We start from the raw sequence: 23335 nt of genomic DNA, 5'->3' as shown, positions 1-23335 counted from the left end.
TCTGTGTTCACCAAGCCAAACCTAATCTCAAATTCACTTGCTGGCACCCAAACTAATGCATGCAGAATTTCTGTGCACACAGCTGATCATGCTGTATGTGCAGTGGTCAGGGTGCAGCATTGATAGTGCACAACTCTTTCTGCAGCCAGAACCTCTTCTGATTTCATACTGTGTATACCTGGAGCTCTGACTGCTGTGCATAGGTCCAAAGACTTTATATAATGCCATAGTTCAGGCTTGGATTTTAGAAAACCTTTATTTTCAGATCATTGCACAATAAGAGGAGGAAGTTTAGTATTGAGCATTTTTAATGCTCCTGTGTCTGGAACTATATATGTATATGTTTCCTCTGTGGCAGAAAAATTATTCTAAAGGTGTTTTGACAATTTATTGTAATTGAGATTAGCTATGTTTTCTAAAGCATTCAATGTGCAACAATAAAATTGCCATTAAATAAAACTCATGTATTTGGCTACTTCCCCCCCACACCAAAAGCATTAAAGCATTGCCTTTGTATTCTATTAATCATTGGTTTTGTCAGGATTTTTTGTTTACTTGTTTTTGTTTTGTGACTTTTTTTTTCCTTAACAGATGTTCTGATTAGCTAATTTGCTATCTACCTACTTTCAGTGCTTGACATAGCAATCTCCTGTTTATTGCTCTGTGATCTATTGCTGTACTGGTTCTCTGGTTCTCCGTGTGTGTAGGTTTTGGTTTAGGCTATAGAAAGAGCTGGGAAAAGTTAGCTTGCTTCTTTTTTTTTTTTTTTTTTTTCCTTACTTATGCCTAAGGAGGCCAGTGCTCTGGTCGGGCAGTTTAGTTTCTTGAGTGACTAAATTGATTTCTCCTCATTGAAGGTTAAAGCTTGGCAGCTCTTTAGTGTGAAGCCTTGTGTAATAGGGGCTGTCTGGACAGTGGTTTTGTTGGGGTAAAGATGACATCTCGGCTGCTGTTGGTAACAGTTTGGATTTTGTAAGGTTGCCCTTAATTGAACAGCTCTCTTGTGTTTGACATTTGCTGTGACCTCCTGCTGTAAGCAAAAGGAGACAGTTAATGATTTTGAAGCTTGTCTTTCACTTAGAGTTGAAAATGAGGATGTTTAGTTCTAGTTCCTGTTCTAATTCTCAGCCATGGTTGAATTTTCACTTTTTTTTTTTAAATGGTCTATTGCATCCCTATCACACTTGAAGTTTTTACAAACATGCAGAAAAATTTATGTGTGTACCGAGAACCTAAGTGTTTAAAGTTTGCTTTAAAGATACAGAAGTCTTAGAGATAAACCTTACCCATTTCTACAGTAGTTATGTTGATTAGTCAGTTAGGGTTTGCAGTCTATTGGAAGTTAAGTTAGAAGTGGTGAAGAAAGCAATGAGGAGAAAGTAGACTGAGGGTGGTAAATATGGGATGAAGAAAAAGGGTCTGCTCTGGAGCAGTAGGCAGAGTGCAAAGCAAGCTGAGAGGGAGGAAAACTAAAGAAATAACTGAAAGTGGGATGGAACTAATGTTAGCTGGCAAGGAAAGAGAAAAAATATGGACTGTCTTTTCTATTTGACCCATCACTTTTATCAAACCGTAATGAGTTTAAATCTCATGGAGAACGGCATTATTTTTCCTTACCATTCCTTATGCCAATTTGTATTTGACACTGTTGTGGTCGGCAGAAACTCAAGCCCATAGAGAGAAATTTTATTGCAGACCAGTTTTGCTGGCTTGTGGTAACCAATGAAATCATTTGTGCACCACCTCAGTCCTGGGCTCTTCTACTGCATGTGACTGGTTTGTCATGGTATCTGTGTGTGTTTGCACCTCAGCAATGGTACCGAAATTGGCAACTTGAGCATTCAAAGGGTGGTTGGTGGTAACTGCTTTGTCTCATAAATAGCCCAGCTGGAATGCAAATTGCTGACCTGGGGGTGAAGGCCTTTCCAGTCCATTGCAATTACTTGAGCTTTTGGGCCTCTTCCAAAGCAGTACGTTCCAGCTAGGCATCAGTGATTCTTTAATTCTGCAAAAAATAAATTGCTTTTCCTCAAATGTGTTGTGCTGTGGTGCAAAGGGACATTCCCCTGTGATACCAAACATCTCAATCCCTCTGACTGGAGAAGGTGTGGTCCTTGGTCTTGAAGACTTGCACATAGTGCTTGACATTATATCTATCTGGAAGTCCTTCTAGATTTGTAGTCATAGATTTGGATTCACTAAAGATGCCTCAGAACTTGTAGACATAGTTTATATATATGCAAGACTGTTTCTCTTCTTTTTTTCTCTCTCAGCACTGTTGAATAATAGTGTTTCTTCCATTTTTTATCCAATATAAGCTGGAATTGGCTATATTCCTGAATACTTCAGAATTCATTAAATAATGGAATGATAGTTTTCCAAGCCAGCATGAAATGAAATAACTCTAAACATGCATACACAAAAAGAAAATGCTGAGATATTTGTTGTTAACATTAAAGTATACTGTTAAGTCTTGGGATAACAACATTGTCTGTCCCAGGGTAGTGGGTAAGGCCAGGGGAAGAACTGGTTTTTTGTCAAGGACATAATGAATTGGGACAGTGCAGTGGTTATTCCAAAATCATCCCATGATAGTAAATATTGGTGGTGATTTGTTTTTTTTGTTTTGTTTGCTTTTGGGCTTTTCCCCCATATTTTTGTTTTTTATAAATTAAGGTGATATTAAAATGATTAGTTGTTATCCCTTTTGTTCCAATTCCTTTGGATTGGGAGAGGGGGACATACCCTTCTGTAGTTCCCCACTGAAAATCTCTCAGGAAACCCTGAGAGGCTGGAGTATCTCCAAATCACTTGATACAATGTTTGGATTTGTGCAATTTAATGGCAAGTCTGTAAAATCTTGTGCACTATGTGTTTCTTTAAAACAGAGTAGCTTTAGGTTCTTTTCCTGTATCTCTTCCTTTCTCCTGCAGCATTGTGCAACTTTTTATTTTAGGTCCCAAATTGCCTAAAATATAAGCTCTGTGTGTGTGTGTGAGTTTTTTGTTTGTTTTTGTTTTGTTTTTTCCCATGCCATATAAACTAAAATCAGTTTTTAGATCTTGTGAGACACATGTTACTTTTCTACATCCCTTCTTTGGGTTCAGTGAGACCTGAAATGGTGCCTTTGAAGAATTTGGTAGGAGTTTGGTTGAGAGGCAGAGGATGGCAAAGGTTGACAGCATCTTGTCCAACCTCCCTGTTCAAGCAGGCCCACCTAGAGCTGCTTGTCCAAGTGACTTTTGAGCATCTGCAAGGATGGAGATTCCAGAGGCTCTCTTGGAATACCCTGTGCTCAGTCAGTCTTACTAAAGAAAAAGTGGATTCCTTTGTGATGGAATTTTAGAGGAGCGTTTAACATCTTTGTGATTGGTGATGAGTGTTTGATGAAAGATGCAATTTAAACCAAGTTAAACCACCACAATCAAAAACTTCAGGGGTTTGCTTATTGCTAAGATGCTTTATACAGCTTTATGCTGCTTAAACTCACAAAAGCTGGCATTTTATTCTTCAGGTGGCCTACCTGGTGCTTTACTTTTGTTCAGTTTTTTTGTGATCTCTATCCCCAAAAGAGTATGAGCACAAGAAACCTTGAAATCCTAATTGCCTTTATAAGGATGGAGAAGGAAGCCCTGCTTGCACTACTGACTAAAGGACCCCTTAACTCTGGAAGAGCACAACTTAATCATGTCAGATTTAGGAGTTCTGGACCACAAACATCCCCACATCATCCTCCTCCTTTTCTGGTGCAGCTGATGCTTGTGGGTGCTGCACTTCTTCTGACCCTGAGTCTGGATATGCAGTTCAAACAGACCTTTTCCCAGCTGGAGTCTCAGTCTCAGAGAAGATTTTCTGGGAAACAAAATACATACTTATAAATTAATTTACAGTTTGTGGTGTTCACTGTGTGGCTAATGTTACTACCCTGTTCTGTACTTTCCTTAGCATACATTGAAACTACATTGCATAAATTCAGGTTTGTTGCATTATTCAGGTATAATGGTCAGCAGAGTATGCAAGACTACTATAGTTAAGCATTTACTAATTTTTCATTTTAGAAACTAATTGTGTATAGCTTTTTGACCTAGGAAGGATTTTATCAGTGAAACATAGCAATACTTTTCTTTCATCATAATGAACTCACTATACTCTGTTTAAACCAATTTTTTTTCTTGTCATATTGCATGAAATAGGGTAATAGAAGGCTCTCTACAAGCATGCCAGCATTGTGTTTTTGGCTATTAGAAAGCCAATGGAGAAAAGCAAGAAGGTTCTCTTGGGATCATGTAAAAGAGAACATGGACTGCAAAATACTTAGGACTGAATATTGCTTTAGTAATGACAAGTCCTACCTTGGAAACAGCATTCTGTCTAGCAAGAGTCTAAATTCTGTGATTAGGAAATTTATTCTATCCTTTATTGCTATGACTTTGTACTGAGATTATTTGGAAAGGTTTGCTGGAAGATGTTTCTTGAAGTTATTTGTCTTCATGTTGAAATCCATAAGGATGGATTATATGTATTTGTTACCCAGTCATGGAGTATGTAATTAGTACTTTGGCTGAATATTAGTGAGCAAATGCTTTCCATTGTAACATTTGTTTGAATAAACCACTTTTTAGTATGGATAATCCTCTTTTAACATAATTGAAACATGGAGCTAATACTGAAACATTTTCAGTTTAAAGACCGATGGGATAGTTGTTCTATGCTACTGTAAAATCACCACAGGAATATTGAAGGAGTCACGTGCTATAAGCATGACTACAAGATTTCTGTATTTCATCCAGTCCCATTTCTATCGTTCTTGTATGTGCTGGTGTAATAATTATAAAGACTTTAATTGCCTAAGAGCTTGCCAGCTTGCATTTGCCAACTATGCTGAAATCCTGGCCAAAATCTTCAAAATCATGCAGTAAGCTGCTGTTGGCTCAGACCAGTGGATATAAATAGATGATATGGTGCTGAATTACAATTTATTATTGAAATTCAGCTAGTGTCTAATAAATAGCCATAAAAAGGCAACATTGTTTCCCTAATTAGGGCTTTTAAAAGAGCACAGTATTTTTAATTTATTTATTTAATAAAGGTAATGTTTATCACAAAATTGTAAGACCTAGTTCATAGTTTAGTGACTCTTTCCAAACAAAAATCTTTTTCTGTTTTTGAAAAGAGTTGTGGTCTACTGTCTGGTTGGTTTCCAGTAGAAATAGTTCATGATTTTATTTTGGGGTGAGGTAAAATTTGGATGAAGACAGTGCATTTTATACATAAATTGCTTTTCAAACATCATGCTTCAGAAATTATGTTAAAGAACTGCGGTATCTAGTTAATAGTATTTTCAAAATTATTTGTGCTTCCTCTTCCCAATAATAAGGAAAATTTGTGCCAGATTGGAACTTTGAAAATGGGAAGATACAAATGCTTATTTGCAGAATCAGTTTTAACTGATCTGTATGTGACTCCCTAATAGTACCTTCCAGGGGCTAGAATAACATCAAAGTCCAATGGCATGACACGTTGTGGCATGTATGGAAAGAACTCATGGGAAAAGTCAGGCTGGAAGAGACCTCATACTGTCTCTAGAGTGGCCTCCAGCAGACAGCAGGGGCAGCTGTGGTGCCAGAACAGGCTGCCTAGGGCTTGATCCAGTCATGTCTGTGCAGGCTCCAGCCAATTTCAAATCTCTCAGGACAGCTTGACCCTCCTCACAGTGAAAATGCCTTTAGGGATTACAGGTTTCTCCAGCCTGTAGGCTTGGTGTGTGCACCTGTGTTAGATCTTGACTCTGTTCTTTGTGCTGCCTATCAGGTGGTTTTGTGGTTCGAGTTTTAGAAGAGGGGATCAGTTCCCTGATTTAAGTGGTTCACCTCAGTGCTTGGGCTGTTTTGCACACAGAGTGGTTGGGTGCCTTGGAATCCAAACTAAAATGCACTTCTTGGGGCAGGAGGTGCAGAGAGTGAGGGAATGCTGTGTGTGTTATATTTGATATCCTATCTCCATGGAACTTAGGCATATGAGACAATGCCAAGTATTGGGTGTGCAGCAAGTCCAGAGTCTAGCATTTGCAAAGCAGATGTGGGGCCAAGACCAGGACCTAGCTCCCAAAGCTTTGTCTGTGTTGTGCAGCTAGAAAAGTTGTTTAATTGACTTATCTCTGCTCCTCTGAAACATAAGGCCTGAGTATGAATACTTTGGGGCTTTTTGCCTGATAGACAAGGTTAGTTTGAAGCACTTTCAGCAGTGTTTCTAGATACCTTGAACATTGCTGCCTTCAAACTAGCAGTTCTTCCATAGTAGGTTCTTCTAAGATGTACTAGGCAATTCTGTGAGTGGTAATTTGAGGAATTCAAATCACTTCAGCCCCTAGTTAGCACTTTCAGCATCACTTGGCAGGAAAATGAGAAAAACATTCAGCAAATCCTCAGCCTAAGTAAGTTTAAACCCACTTCTGTACCCTAGCATTGTAACTTGCTGAGGTCTGTTTATGTGTCTCCTATTAAAACTCTGCAGCTGGATGAACAACCCAACATCCTTGGGGGCAAGAAAGCATAAAGCTATTTCCTTTCTTTTCAAGTGATGTCAATGCTGAGAAAACTGGACCTATGAGTGCTGTGCCACTGAGCTAGAGTTCAGTGTCTGCAGATGCAGTTTCTCAGGCTTTATCTGTGTTACAGTGAAGAATGTAGCTGCTGGTGTATTCACTAAAGGTATTAATGATGGATACATCATCTGTCAGCATGCTAATAAGCATCATTAACTATCCTCAAAGCAGCTAAATGATACAGCTGTTGAAAAGGCAGGAGTTGCACTCTAGCCTCTTGTCTGAGCTCCTCTTTAGGCCCTAATGGATGGAGCTCGTTGAGGGAAAACCTGAGGGCAAAAGCTTGGAGGTGAGTGAGTCTGTGAGAGATTCTTCCTTTTGATGTTTGCTTTAATGTTAACAGAGCACCAGCATGCACTGCAATTGTTTGACTAGAGTTATTGTTTGGATGTCTAACGACCCATGACCATTTATTAGTTTCTGATGTTATTACTGTAATTGCATTAACATCTAAAAGTTTCCAATTGATGCAGTGAGGCCACTCTGCCTTCCTTGGCTACTCATAGGTGCAGATTTACTGGTAGGTTAACCTTTTCATTTTTTACTGTTTTCAGGGTGTTGTCTTGTTTATGTAAAATATTGCAAATTTTCTTTGTAAACCAAGCATCTCCATGGGTAGCTATTAACATCCTATTACTTTACCTCTGTTATTTCATAATGCTAGTCTTGTAACCAATTCTTTTATGGGGCTCTCTTTACAGCCTCTGGCACAGAGCTTGGTCTCTGGATTGCTCAATAAAGACCGGACCTCTGAATGCTTTATAGCATTCACAAAAAATTAGCCCATTCACTAGCATCCAGCCTGGCAATTAATGGCTATATATATATATATATATATATACAACACATATATATATATAAATTTTTTTTATTTTTTTTTTTACCTATTAAGGAGAAAATCCCCCTTGCGTTTGCGGGAGAACCAATAAGAGAGACGAGGCACTCTGAGGTTAAATGGAAGGAGATCTGTGGCGCAAATAGGAGGCGTTCAGCATCCTCTGCCCCTTAAGCTGAGCAGGGAGGGGAGGGCGGGCGCTGCCGCAGGAGCGAGCGCGGCGGCTCCGCGGCTCCGTCCGCACCCGCGCACCGGGCGGAGCGCGCAGGGCACATCCTGTCCTGTCCCGTCCTTGGCAGCACAGCTGCGGCTCAGCCCTTCTGCTGCCAGGGGCTGGAGCATCAATGCTATTTTATGCGTCCAGCGGAGTTTTAAAGGTTACGTGGGGCGTTGTGTGCAGGGCGAGAACAGAAGTCTCTTTCTTCTGCAGGCTGCCGGGTTCGAGAGTTCTGGCAACTTTTAACGAGTGATAAAGTTGTACTTTTTCCCTACTCGTTTTGTTTTTATGGCTGACATTTAAAAAAAAATTCTGAACAAATATCTCCAAAGGGCACCAAATAAGCTGAAAATTATTAAGATTCAAAGATATGAAATACAGTGATGTAGATATTTAAACCACAATTTTGTTTATTCTTTCTCTGGTGGATTAAGCTAGCCAGTGAAAATCTGTCTCAAGTTCTTTGCCCACCCCCTCAAAGAGAACATCACTTTGCCATGCAGCACTGCTGGACACAGTTGCTATAACAATGGCATTTCTTTATTTGTGATGCTGTACTAAGCTGAATTTTAAGGATACTAGGTTTTTTCCCCATCTTCACATTCTATCACTACAAGGATTTCATTCCTCAAATGTTCAAAGAAACCCAAACACAGTATGACCAAAGAATATCAATAGTAGCTATTTATCAACTCCTTTAAAACAGAACTATTGTTTTAAAAGCAAAATTTACCAGAAACACAAAGCAAATCCAGTGCTCCAGCCAGTCATGCTAGTTCCTTAGGTGCAATGCACCCTCTGAATTCAGACACACAGAAGTCCTCAGTTTACTGATGTTCAGAACAATGTCACTTAGACTTTTAAGATTTGCACAATTTTTTCCTGATAGGGTTATTTTTTCCATGTCTTACACTTGCTCTACAAGAAGAAATGCAATGGTAGTGATGAACAATATAGGCACTTTTTCCTTTTGAGGCTACACAGTGGTATTTGACATACAGAATTCAAGCATAGAGGTATTCAGACAAAAGGTCACTATATTGTAGCCACCTCACAGATTCAGTGTTTTATGATAGACCTCTATGTAAGGGTATGTTTGTGAGATTTGACATGTCTAGTAACTTCTATCATGATGTATAGCAACTTAAACCCAAATCCCATCTTCACACCTTTGTCCCCTTACTTTAGAAAGATACAGGCATTACACATACTGTCCTTTTTGAAATAAGCCAACCCAAATGTACAAACAAATTAGTAATGTGGGACAAAAAAATCACTGAGGCATAAACCTAAAACCTTGTGGCTAGTTATTCTGTGGTTGAGTATCACATGAAACATTCAAATATAGCAAAGTTAGCTATTCATTGTAACTGGACAGCTGAATTACTGTGACTAAAACAGTTCACCAAATGTTAGGTACCAAATCTGAACTGATGAAATGTGTAATTGGTGTAGTTGATGCATTGATTTTGAAGAATTTCAAACTACTATGTGTGTACTAATAAAGGGCATTTTTGCATTGCAGCAAGCATGAGCAGAACTTTCTATTCACCATCCTGGCCCCCCAGATTTGTTTTACACAGCTGACTAACTGTAAAACTGACTTTCTGTCATGTGGAAGCAACAAGAAAAATGTTTGTAGTCTCCTAAATAGCTTTTTTGTCCTAAAGATGCCATATAGTCAAACCACAATTTTCCTGCATGGTTAAATATTAAATGACAGCAATTTGCTTGTTGAGAATTGTTGATACTTCATTTGTGGTTTGGTGATTTACTTATTTATTGATATATTCTCCAAAATAACTTTTTTGTTTCTATAAGGATAACTTAGAGTTATCCTTATAACAAAAAGGATAAGCAAAACAGTGACTGATGGAACTGATGCTTTACAGGTGCTTTTAATTTTGAACTTTGGAACTAATGCTAGCAGTTCTCAGGAACAGAATCAACTCTTAGCTTCTTCCTGTAATAATAGTTGTCTGCTTTCTGTAGCTTATAGGAGGTGCCGTGCTGGACAAGCAGGACTGAGTGAGGGATGCACTGCACACATCTGCCTCTTGCAGCTCTTTCAGTGGAAGAATCAGGAAGATTTGATGGTAGCACCACAGAATGACTGGAAAACAGGAGGCTGCAGAATTTAGTAGCTTCTGTGAGCTCTGAGCGTTTTCTTCTCTTGTGCATAGGGTAACAGGACCTACTAATGTGGCCATTAACTGATTTGCTTTGTGCAGTGGGGGAGGAAGGTGAAAGGGACACATCTGTAGCCAATTGTCAGAAATTGGAGGGTGTCACAATAGAAGTACTCTTCTGAACTTTGTTTCTTTTCCTATAGTTTGCTACTATCGGAGAAAAGAAGAGGGCTAATAAATAGTAAAGTCTGAAATGTTGCAGCCTGCCTTGATTTTTACACAAAGTGGCAGTTCCAGAGCAGTTACACCCCTGACTTCTATTGTTGTCTTCCTCTGATTCTGTTGGTGTTTTAGCTCTGTAGTACAGAAAAGAATCATTCATATTTTGTCCTCATCTTAGGTTCCTCCTTGTCTCCTGAGATTTATATGTGGCCATATTTGCAGAACTTGCTTAATAGTTTTATAACCCATTTTTACAAACAACCTGCACCTTTATTTCCTTGAGAAATTCCTTTCAGGTGCAGTGTTTATCACTCAGGTTTGCCTGTGGCTGAGTATGCACATCCTTAGTTGCACCCATCTTTATCTGCACTGTAAGAGAGGCTTGGTGTGCACTGGCAGTGCTGCTTTTAGAAAGAACAAAGGGCCTGCAAATGGAATTGTATCACCTTCTGCTTGATGAAAGCTTACTTTGAACAAATGCTGTCCATAAGATATGCTTCTGCTATATCATTCAGGTTCTTAGTATAAAGGGGTGTTTTTTATAATCTTCTTTTTCACTTTCCTCTTTTTATTCTTTCCCCTCAGTTTCCATCATGAATATGTTCAAAGTAGCTGGTGGTGCTGAATGTGACAGAAAGCTAAGCAAGAAGTCTGGGACTCATATGCCATGCTTTGAGCTCCCTTCTGAGTGTTTGTACAGTTTTACCTCCTGATCTGGGATCTTGTGATACCAGAGAGAGAAGCTGGTGTGATACAGGAGTCTTGAGCTCCATTGCTTTCATGCAACACATCAGGTTTCACATACTTGATCACTCAGTTTATAAGCAGTGGTGTTACAGTTGTCAGGCTTTCAGCATGGATTTAACTGTGTCATGAAGTAGTGTTTAACAAACAGTACTTCATGTTTCTGTTCAAAAATTATGTTTATTATCAAACATAGTAGTTGAGTTATAAGTAGAAACCAAAATGATTGTATGAAGCATAAATATTTCTTACCTTTGGGGATGATGAAAGAAAATACCTTTGAATAACAGTGCTTTAATAAAATGAGTAAAGATGAAATGTGAAGATGTTTTGTGGGCTCAAGATGCTAAAAATCCTGCTAGGAACTACTAGGACACATCAAATCTTACAAACACAGCCTCTACATCCATGTTCATAATAAAATACTGAACCTGAGAGATGGCTGCAATGTAGGGACAATCTGTCTGAATACCTCTATGCTTTAATTCTTCATGTCAAATATTGGGGTGTAGCCTCAAAAGGAAAAAGTGCCTGTATTCACACATTGCTGCTGTTGCCTTTTTTGTTATACAGCAAGTATAAGAGGTGACAAAAACAAACAGAGGGTCAGGTGGACTTGTGTGCATCTGAATTTGAATGGTGCACTGCACTTAAGGAACCAGCATGACTGGCTGGAGCACCTCATCACCTCTCTATTTCTGAGCTTTGACTTTGAAATAGTAAAGTTTAAAACAGTTGATAAATAGCTGTTATTGATATACCTTGGTCATACTGTGTTTGGGTTTCTTTGAGCATTTGAGAAATGAAATCCTTGTAGTGACAGAATGAAGATGGGGAGAAAACCAAGAACCCTTAGAATCCAGTTTAGTATAGAATCATGAATAAGGAAGTGCCATTGTTATAACAACTGTATCCAACAGTGTTGTGTGGCAAAATGAAGCTGTTTGAATTTCTTAATTGAATTTTCATACATAGCGTATCTGGATTCTTTCCACACACAAGCTTAGTTCATTTTCCTGCCTGCTGTAAGATTAAAACATGGCAACATCAGGGATTTTTTTACACTTCTAGTTTTTAAGATGTTGTGCACAGATTGATTTCCACACCACCACCACTTCCTATTTTTGTGTTGTTTATGAGAGAAATATGCATCTTTAAATTCTATTCCTTATATGTGTTAAAGCCTTTCAAATCTTTTGCTGAAGTGTTTAACTCTTTAGCAGAGTGGTAGCCTATTATATTCACATATGTGCAGTTCCACCATTGCTTAGTTGCTCTGCCTTGTCCCCTGTGGTATTTTAGTAGTCTTTTCTGAGTTCCTGGGTTTTTGTCTGGAGTTTACAACTGTAGAGGATGGACTTTTCATTCCTGGTGTCTTTCTTGAAGTGACAATTACTAAGTAATGTTTTCTCTTTCTGAGATGTGTGGATGCAAACAAGACACAGGTTTTATATTGCCTGTCTACATTTATAAAAGTACTCTTTAGCTGTAAATGGGGATGACTGAAGCACAGCCAAGAAAACTTTATTTGATATTTGGATGATTGCCATAAATAGAATTCAGCTAACACATGCCTTTGTCTGTTGTTGAAATTCAACTTTAAAGGGATTAATTTCTCAACCCTACCCTGCTGTGCAGAATCCTGAATATTAACAGCTTTTCTGAAGGTTAGTGGAACACTGCATTAACTGGTTTTTGTTCAGCTATGAATTACTCTTTAATAGTAGAAGTTTTGGTACTAAGAGTTGTGTTTTAAAAAATGCAAGAAACAAATTTGACTTCTCATTTTTATTTTCAAGTACAAGAAATAATGATATTACAGTTTGGATAAAATATTGATGCCTTTGGTGATTAATAATATATCACTGGTCATCTTTCTTTAAAATAGAAGCAGCTGTCTTTCAGCAAATTCTTCTATCTTCACTCACACACTATAGTGTGCATTTCAGAGTTGGAGTAGGTGCATTTGCAGGTAAGATTTGGATCTTACATTGTCCCATGCTGCATCAACAGAGTGCTCAGATCCTCTGCTGATCCTTCAGTGAAGCTATGCCAACACAAACTTTTTAACCATGATGTTTTCTAGCAGGTAGAAACAAGGCATCTGCCTTTCCCTATGTGCTCAGGAATTGTTTTGATTTAGAGTTTGCTTCTTTAGTCTGAAGCCAGAGGAAACTGGAAAGAAGATTTTCTGTTTGGCTGTGTAAGGCATTTCTGTACGTGCTGCAGCTGAAAAGCTGCCACGGCTGCTGTAGCATCAATGCAGCTCTGCTGCTGGAAATAACAGGAGCACTGGTGGGAGACTTGCTTCCAGTCTTTTACTGCTTTACCATCTACAGGTACTCTGAATTCAGTGTGGCACACAGAGGGAGGGTATAGCACTCTGTATTTTGTTTCCACTGTCCTGTCTTTAGTCATGCTGCTCAAATGAAAACACACAATGAATGTTAGGAAGAATACCAGTTGTCCTGCTGACATACTTTTGTTTCAGAGCTGTGTGAAAATTAGTGGTCCATATATAGCTGGGAAACTTATTCTGAATAAGTTAATGCCGATAGAAACTGAGGGAAGAATATTTGTGTATTTGTCAATTAATCACATTTTTGAGATGTATACTTGAAGACATTAAATAAAAACATTTACTAAGTCTTTCTGAGCAGATTGAACACAGTCTAAGACAAATTCAATTGTGCCCTGCTGATGGCTGGCTGAGGAGTCTGAGCATTCTTCCTATGACTCAATTTCTAGGAGTAGTCAACTTTCTACAAAGTTTTAAGGTGTGTCCATCAATACTCTTATATAGTGTATGGTACCCTTTTACTCACTTTCACCAAGGGTAGGTTTTTCTTGCTCTTTGGCTTTTCCATGCAGTTATGGTTAGATTTCTGTGGTTAAATGTGACTTGGCAGAGTTAGGTTTATGGTTGGATTCAATGACTACAAAGGTATCTTCCAACCTAAATGATTCTATCCTGAAGAATTTTAAGAAATAACAGAGAATGAAGCCATATGAATTAATAATAGCTTTATGACTTATCTGATTTCTGCAAATAGTTCTTTTCTTGGCTACATTACTGATTTCAAAGTACCATAGCTAAATGCAGATGTTCCTATTCATTGTAGCTAATGTACCACTTGTGTGTGTATATGACTTGCTCATCTGTCTGGGGTGCATCTGAAATGATGTCAAAGGTGCAGAGGTGTGTGAGAAACACCATTTGGATGCTTTCATATATCCAAAATGGAAGCTGTTCAGCTCTGGATTGAAATGAATTCCATTAGGAGGAATCCATTTCAAGCAGAAAGTATGTTAAGAGCTACTTCTGCTTACAAAAGCGCACATCATTGCTGAAGAGGCTTGGAAGGATTTCAGATCTGCTTGTGCTTTTGCATTAAATGAATGATTTCTGGTCTTTCTATTCCTCTGCCCTTGCTCCATTGCTGCTGTTTCTTCTTTTGCATTTTCCCATAATACTGCCTGTGTGTCCCAGGTAGAGTCCTTGAGCCATTGCCTTCCTGCATGGGTGGCTTCAGGTGTGCTCTGTGTTCTGTTCTGTGTCTGCAGCACCATCTCTGCTTGGTCCATGGCTGGGAAGTGGAAGCAGGCTCTTCCCTGTTTACACTGAGCTATGCAGTTCAATTAGCTGCATCTTATATAGCTCACTGAGATATAACTTTCCCTTCAACAGAGCTCCCTTCCCATGGGGCAGCTCTCTGATTTGCCTCTTGTGTGTGTGGTGACAGATTTTTGGGTCATTTGCACCCTGTTTGAATTCTTGTGCTTCATGGAAGGGGAAGCAAAGAGGGCAAAACACACTTTTACAAATTGTTGAGGTTTTTTTAACCCTAGTGTGGTGGTGGAGAGGAATCTTCTGCAGTTCCCGGATATTATCTGGGGAACAGGCCCAAATGAAAAACCTGTTCTGGTGCCAGGAAGAGCATGGCTGAGAGATGTGGAGGCTTGGTGAGCACCCTAGCCCTGCACCCCTGGGGCAGGACCTGCCAGCCTCTCTGCCTGGCCACCAGGGTCAAACTCTTGTACCTTCCAGGGTTTTCTTTGGAGGATGGTGTGTTCCCTTCTTGGAGACTTCACATGAGTCTGAAGATGCATGTTAACTAGTGGGGCAAGAGAGTGAAAAGCAAAATATGGGTCTTGAAAGACCGGGGTAGCCCAGTTTCCTGAGATGCATAAAGAAGTTTTCATACTCCTAATTTAATTTGAATTGTTAATCTCTTTATTTCCCATTAAATTAATCTTCAGCTAGTTTATGTTGTTAATTTACTTTCTTTTCTTTTTATATCTATTTCCTATGGATTAACAGTATTATTCATTCAAAGGATATCTATCAAACATAATTAACAAAAAATTTGATGGCCCAGAACCCTTTTTAAAAATTATTACTTTTAGGAAATAGGTTAAGCAGTTACTAGGTTATAGGGAGACAGTAAGAAAGAATTGAACAACTCATGTCTCCTTGGTTTGGTCTACATTAACTCCCTCATGTTGCTTGCTATAGCTCTCATCTGCTGCCTGCAACACCTTCCCATCCCACAGTCAACTGTTTCTTTCTTCTTGTGAGCAGGAGAAGTCTTGGTGAGGCCATTTGGGGAGCAAAAGTCAGTTTGTGGAGGGCTGCTTAAGCTGCTGCCACTGGAGATTGAAGGTTACTCTATCAGTCCCATGCTGGAGAGTGAATAGGTGATGCAGCTCTTTTCATGCATAACTTCTGTGCTTGAAAGTTGAAACTGAGTCTATGTTTACACATTTGAATGTCTCATATTTAAAAATAAGAGTCATTATCTGTAGTGGCACACTAAATAAACTGCATTTTTCCCTCTTCAGAACCACTTTTCCTCTGGAGAATTCAGCAGCAGCGGTATAAGGCAGTTGCTCTTTGCAGAATATGTGATTTCTTTCCTGGCCCTGAACTTTTATCTTGCTGAAACAAATATTTTACCATTAAGAACACTTGGTCACATCTGGTACATCTTTAAAAGGGTTGCTTTTCCAAGAATAGCATGCAAACATGAAATCAGAATCATAAGCAGATGTTTGCTAATATGGCCATAGATAACCTTTCAGTTTCATGTTTAATTTTTATAAATAACCATCTGTAAAGAATGCAGATTAATAGAGAACAGAGATAATTTCTATCAGTGTTAATATGTTAACTTTACTGTGTTGCTGATGTTGTACTTACTACTATAAAATAGCATTATTTATTGTATAAAATTGTCAGCTGCTGGTTACACAGGAAGAGACATTTTTGTCATTGCTCTTTTGCAACCTGGAAATGTTTGCTTTTCTTCAAAGAGCATAGGATGATTATCTGTGACAAAAAGACTTCTAATTTTGGCTTAATTCTTTCATTCATTGATAAAATACTTGAATGCTCTAGAATAGACAGAATTTCTGGCTGTTTTTTTGCCTTTGCATTTTTAGTGAGCTTGGCATGACTTTTGCAGTTGGGCTGGTAAAAATGAGGTATTTTCTCCCTTGACTGCTGGCCTCAAAGAAGCATATTTTAGCTTACTGAAAAAAAAAAAAATCTGTTTCATAAGGCAGACCAGTAGCCTTTTGTTTTCCTCTTATAATATTCTCCTTATAACTTACTTGAATTAGTTTTGGACAGTTCAGTGTACAGATGCAGCTGACAATACTCTTCCTTCCCTGAAAAGCCTGCCTGTCACTGCTGCAGCAGGGGACAAAGGCCTGGGCTGTGCTGCCACTACCTCTGCCCTTCCAGAAGGGTCCTTGTCACAGTGGGACCTTAGCTGGTGGCAAAATGTATTCAGATGCCATCATAGGGAAGGCATGACATGGGACAATGTCAGAAGTGTCCCATAGCAGTAAGAGCTGAGGTCTCTGGATGCTCCAAGCATGAGGCAGCTGCCATCTGCTTTCTGCTGAGGTACCCAGCACGTCACATCCTTAGGGCAGCTCGTGGTGTTTTGGGAGCTCAGGATGGCAGTGACTACTCCTGAATCTGAAAAATTATTGTTGACAGAGGCAGGTTTTGGGAGGAGGGCAAGCTACCAGATCTGCTTACTCAGAGGATGAACCTTGTAAGGGAGAGGGGTGAAGTTCATAGGCGTGGTGCTGCCCGGGCTGTGCCACTCGCAGGATGCTGCAAACCCCCTCCCCTGGCTCCAGAGACCTGTGCAGGACCAGTCAGCAACTGGGCAGGTGGAGTAGGTTGGGAAGGGTTAATTGCCAAAACAGGTTAATGTGACTAAGCAATCGACCTGTAGAAGGTGTATGTTTGGGGCTTTTTTGGGTGTGTTTATTTTTTTATACTTTTAAGCTTAGAAACTTAAAAACATCTCACTTGATGATAATATTGACATTCCTCAGAAGCAGAGATGTACACGAGCATAGCAAGTACATCTCAGCATCCAAATTTGTAGATGACGTAAAAGAACTGTTTGGGAAAGATAGCACAGCACTGAGAATTCATTAGAGCATTGCTTGCATTGTAGTTGAAACACCTTCAAAGAAAACTAACAATTGAAATAAGTTCTGAAGCAGAAGAACCTTGCAGGCATTAGGGAAGGGGTGGGTAGCAGCTTATGTGTTAGCAAAATATCTCCCGCTAGAATATTATTTTACATCCCTGTTGTGTAGTTTTCTCCCTTGGTAATTTACAAATGGAAAATAAAATTTGGAATTATAGCTGATTAGATATTGTGAGTTCTCAACAAAGCATGTTTGTGTTCTGTATGCAATTATTACAGAGTTGCTGGGTACAACTTGGTAGATGAATTTGAGTTATCTTTTGTGTTCAAGCAATTCAGTCTCTTTTTGTATGAAGAATGAACTATGTTCTGCTACAGCACTCCTTAGAGAAAGGATATTTTGTGTTATTTTTTTAACCAGTAATTATTTTTTAATTTTATAGTGAAAATTAAACTAATTTAATCAAGTATAGCCTGTACAAAAGATTTTGATTTTGTCAGTTGTGATTGTGTAGACTGCATTCTGGTTTAAATAAGCAGTGTTGTTATTCTCAATTCTGAAGACATAAACCCATCTATCCTCTCTGTCTTGTTTTCCTTCTCCTGGCTCACTTATTTGCATGTGGTCAAATACTTTGGCCCTTTCAATCCTAGATGTGAATCTGTGGTTCTTGCTAACAGATTGCCTGGGCTTGTTCTGAAGAATGATGTGGAGGCAATACTGGAGCATTTTGCCAGTGCCATGCTCTTTTGATGGGAAACTGGGGCAAGGAGAGGCAGAGGCACTGGGATTCTGCCTTTTGCTTTCTCTTAGGATAGTGGGAAGGTCACTAATGTGGCCAACCTTTTGCAGGTGTGAACAGTGATTCCCTACTGTCAAGCAGTGTTCTTAAAACTACTTCTGTTTTGAAATTTTGAGATCATAGGCTCTATTTATCAGCCTACAAGGCTTTGCAAATATGCAATGTTGTCTTTAAGTTTGGGAAATATCCATTAAACCACTTAGATGCGAGTTAAAGGGAAAATTGTGTAACTGTATCTCAGCCTTTCAGTAGATCCACATTGTTTGGTGTACTTTTAATAATGGTCATTAGTTCAAGATATTGTCACCTTGAACCTAAATCACATTAATGGCATTGATAATCTTTAAACTTGCAGTGTTCCGGAATGATGAAAATAATGTTGTTGTTCTTTTTTATTTTCTTGTTTCTAGATATAATGTTTTATTGGAAATGACTAGGACTAACAAATGGATGAAGCTTGGAAATTGGTATCGGTGAAATAAAGCTGCAATAAATTTTAGAAATGCTGAGAACTCAGAATTTCTTTGGGCATATGTCAGCTCTGCCTTGTGATGGAAAGGGAGCTGATGCTTTGAGAAGTTGGATCATTTGTTTGCTAACTTGTGGCAGAGTAGTAGAGACAAGACTCAGATGTAAGAAGTATTTCACTGATTATGTGGATGGTTGTGGTTAGATCTGTTGCTAATACAGTATCTAAATATTGCCAATGCAGTGTACAATATAATCAGGTCTAAAGGGTTGAACCATAAGCAGGTGCAACTAGAAATGCACAGGTTTGCATTTTGGCCTGCAGAATGCACAATTACAAGGCTACAAAGCATCTCTGTGGCTACTTTTGGATTTTACTTCTCACGTGACCAGATCTTAGTGCTGGTACTCACCTGTCCAAACGTGTGTGTTCCCTGTCTTCAGACTGGAGGTACCCTGCAGGTGTCTGTGCCTGGGGAAAGGGTGAAGGTGTGACCCATCTGGAAGCTGCCTGCAACTTCAGAGGACCAGCCGGCCCAGACTACTCCAGCATTTTGTACCCTTTTGCAGGCTGATCTGTACCAAAGTCAGTCACAGCCATCACAGCTTCCCTGCCTCTGGAATGCATTCATTATGTGGACATACAGACAGTTCCTCCTGCAACTCCCACCTGGCATTCTAATCTTAGGGAAAATCACATTTCTAATCAGAGGCATTGGCAAGGGAGTGGGTGCCTGTGTGTGGGGAATAGGACTCAAAGACCTGACTGTCTTTCCTTGCTGTCACCCAGCTGCTGCAGGGCATTTCTGCTGGGTTAAAAATATTTGATTTTGCAATATTTTTCTGAAGTGAATAGCTATTAAATTGCTCATACTTCCAGCTTTAACTGCATTTTAACAAACAATGTTTTGGTTGGTCAGCCTCGATGAAGCGTTGTTCGCAGGGTTTTCAGCTGTGGCTGTCTGTGGGAGGCTGCCAGTGCTGGTTTCCAGAGGGACTTCAGCACACCCACTCTTGACTCACTCCTTTCCTGTTTTAGGTTTCCTGAAGCTCCTGTGCTGTGATGCCCCGGAATGCCTCATGGCAGAGCCACCCGGCCGCCGCGCTGGAGCGTGGCACTGCCCTGTAGAGAGCTGGGTAAGTGAAACCTCATCCTCAGCCTGGAAAATGCTGCCTGCCCCCATGGCCTGTCCTCACAAACCTGGTGACACGGGCTGGTCTCATCAGCCCCCTCTTGCATGTCTTACCACACTCTCCTGGCTTCATGTGCATTGGATGGCAGTTTGTTGGGAAGTGGTGGATGCATGGGTTTCTTATTTTTATATATATATATATATATACACAGAAGATAAGCATTGGGGTGAGGAAGGTGGATTAGAGGAGGTGCATCTGAAATGCCCTCTTGCTCCTCTCTTTAAAAAAAAATCATTTCTGGAAAACTTTTTTTTTCTGCCATGAGTACTGCTGATTTCCTTCATGTGCTATGAGCCCCATCACATCTTCCATGTACTGCTAAAATGTGTTAGATGTGACTACCTGTTATGGAATAATTACTTTCTATGTGTTACTCCAGTTGTATCATTTCCCTCTTGCAAAAGTAAGGTGTGGTGGGTGGCTGGGACCCCCTGTTTGCCCCTCTAAGGGCAGCATTTGGCTGTTTTCTGTGCCTGAATTGGACTTAAACATTTCTTTATGATTTTATTACTGATCACTATGTTTCTGGGGAGTCTTGGTGAGACACAGAAAATTCTGCTTACAATGGAATATTTGTAAGCAGAACTTATATTTGGGAATAAATCTAGATATTTTCATATGGTTGTCAGCTGTTAGACAGAATTGTGGACTTCTGGACCTAGATCCTTCTAATACCCTTGGCAACAAGTCCCATGGGTCTAAAGGAATGGCTCTAGGAATTGATCCAGCTGTCCAAGAGGAAGGGCAATTAAAGTACTCATTGACATCTGACCAAGTAGTCGTTGACATTTGCTTTAACTACATATATGGAAAGAAGGAGAGTCCCTGATGAAGAAATGTACCTGAAATGAAGAAATATTCTCTTGGTTTTTCTACAACAAAGAACTGTCTTGGGCAGTCTGAAGCCTTAATATGCCAAGCAGAGCTAAGAAGAAATTATCCTGTTTTATATTGATAATGCAGTCTGATGCTGGGACAGTTCCTCAGACCTTTGATTTAGGAAACTTGTAGATTACTGATGGACTGTTGCCTTTTGGATTTCATTTAGGTTCTGACAAGAATGGATTTGATTCTCTGAATTCCCCAAGGCCAAATACTTACGTTTTTGATCTACTATTGTAGTTGCTTTAGGAAGTGCCAGTTCACTTATCCAGTGGTGGACATTCATCATTAGTGTCTGAATTAATGGGTAGAGATGCTGCTGATTTTGAAAAATAGTCTGATTCCCAGGAAATGATCTTTCAAAACTATGTTGTTAACTGATTATTTCCTGTCTTGTCCCATTATCTTGTTTGGGAGAAGATGATTGCAAAGAAGAGGCTTTTCTGTCTAGAGGCCCACAAATTCAGAGGAAGTCTGAGCCTGTTGTCCTGCCTTACCCTGGGGTGGAAACTACATGGCTGAGAGATCTGTCTGCATGGTCAGGGCTAATAAGTTATTTTGGTAGACTGGACCACTTTGTGATCTTGAAAGGGCTGTCTGTGGGCTGTTCTGGTGTCTGAGGGCTGGGGCAATGTCTCTGAGAGGATTTGCAGCAGTGGTGGGTGATGGCTGTTGCTGAGAAGAAATGTGAATTGTTGTGTCATCCATGCTGATGTGAAGCTGTGTGTGAAGTCATTGTCAGCAGAGCAGTATCAGTACATTGGCAATGATCATTTGAACTGATGACCAGGTCCTGTTCAGGCAAAATAAATATTTTGAGCTTTGTGGTTGCAATCTGGGCCCCCAGAGGGACTGTGCTCTTATTTGCCTCTTGGGTGGATGTCAGCAACCTGCTCCTCCCGTCTTGAGATCTGACCAGTAGAGTTACCTTGTCATCAGGTTTTGCGATGCTATAAGCTCAAATGTTAGAAGCTGTTTCTGTTCACCATGCTTTGCATTTCTTACTGGCTGTCTTGAGACAGGCTGAGTTTAAATTCACCTTACTGCTGTGTTTGTAGTTCTGAGGGACAGACTCTGAGTCTGACACCCTCTTTGAATCTGAAGCACTTTTTAAAAGAAGGTTTAGTACTTGAAAATTACCTCTCCTTTGGGATTTTGCTTCCAGCCAAAGCTGGGAGATAACAAGACTTTGAAGTGGGGTCTAGGAGGGTGGTATCTCAGTATTTCCCTCTATCTCTGGTTAGTGACACTACAACCTTTTGTATCTGCTTTAAGGAAATATTTTTAGTTTTTTTTTTTTAAACTATTTCCACAGTTGATTATTCACTTCATTAATTTTATTTGGAAGAGAGTGGGTATAGTTCAGTAGAAATTTGCCTTATGGTTGTTTTTAATGATGCAAACATTTTCCAGTAGTAGATTTTTTGGGGTTCAATTGATTCACACATACCAGCCATGACTGGCATTCACTGTGGGTTGATTATTGTTTTTGAAAATAACTGATTTTTATCAGTTTGGTTATACCAGTTGAAATAGGTTTATTTTAGGCAACCTCATTTCAAAATGGGAATGGTTATGTGGTGGGGCAGAGCTGCAGCACATGGAAGTTTCCCAGCCTTGGTTGAACTGGTGTGGATTCTCAGCAGTGAGCTGGAGTTTTGCTGCAGCACAGTACAGTGATTTTAGGAGCTGAAAGGACCAGCTCCAGAAGCTGGGTTAGCTGGAGTTGAAAGCTGTTGAGCAGCTTGAGCTTCATCAACCTAGCACTATTCTACTTCTCCCTCCCTGGCACCACTCCTGGGCTTGTTCTTGAAAAACCCTTTGAAAATGATGGGGTTAAAGGGAATCTTGTGATTCTTTGTGGCTATTTATTAGTATCTTCCTGCTGCCATGAATATTCACTACATATATTTGGCTAGCTGCATTGCATGCTCATCATTTACCAAAATTTCATGTTCAGAGGATGTTTTTCTTTTCACTTCTGCTTTTTGGATTTTTTTTTTTCTAAGTGTGGTGGGGAGTGTGTGTGTGTGCTCCTGGTATCTTTTACTTCAAGCTTTCCTTCTGAGTCCTTATCTCTGCATATATATTTATGTTGGGTTTTTGTATTTTAAGTGCCCAACTTGGAAATTAACTTTCCTTGATAGTGTGCCTAAGGTATTTGCACTGTATCTTTCCTGTGCCTGTGTGCATAAGCAAAACAGATGTACCTGATAAACAATTTTGACTTTCAGTCATTTAAATGAGTCAGAATTCTTTTTATTGACAGATTTTGCAGCACTGCCCTAGTACATTTTTGGTGTAATCATAAAGTTGTCTATTTTAATTGGAGACCTAAATTTATCTGCTCTTTGAGATGATAGTTCCACCCTTTCCTCCCCAGGCTGTAGAAATGCTGTGTCTTCCACTGAAATGTCGATAAGGAGACTACCTACCATCACAGTGACCTCAGAGGCTGGGCACAGTTTTTGCCAGGGCCATGACTTGGACAGTGTTAGCACAGTAAATGTATGATTCCTCAAGGTGAGCCCCAGGGCACCATGCTTCTCCTTAGGCAATGAGTCTTTTCCCATTTTCAAGGCAGATGCATCTGCACATGAAGATGCAAACAGACCCCAGCTTGTAGCCTGAGAAGCAGAATCCTCACCCAGCTGGGTGTTCATCAAGAGTGGAGGAGGTGTTATTTTCTTTCTTTCCCTTGTTCTATTCAAGAGGATTTACAGAACCTTCTGAGGAGGAGAAAAGTGTTTATTTTTAACACAGCAAGCCCTGAGGTGGCATC

General features: G+C 39.7%; 1 protein-coding gene across 3 annotated transcripts in view; it reads left to right on the top strand.

Moving 5' to 3' along the window:
• The window catches only part of KIAA1217 (KIAA1217 ortholog), a 355044-nt gene that overhangs the window by 1622 nt on the left and 330087 nt on the right, over positions 1-23335 (top strand). For all 3 annotated transcript variants that reach the window (XM_071428811.1, XM_071428812.1, XM_071428814.1), the window contains one exon: positions 19517-19614. In XM_071428811.1, coding sequence (XP_071284912.1) covers positions 19551-19614 — 64 coding nt within the window. In that variant the 5' untranslated portion in view covers positions 19517-19550. Of the gene's footprint in view, positions 1-19516; positions 19615-23335 lie in introns of those variants that run through there.

This window comes from Agelaius tricolor, unplaced genomic scaffold (assembly GCF_023055355.1).
Source record: "Agelaius tricolor isolate 1412-34295 unplaced genomic scaffold, bAgeTri1.0.p SCAF_6, whole genome shotgun sequence".
Lineage (NCBI taxonomy): Eukaryota > Metazoa > Chordata > Aves > Passeriformes > Icteridae > Agelaius > Agelaius tricolor.
This window is presented reverse-complemented; position numbering and strand designations above follow the sequence as displayed.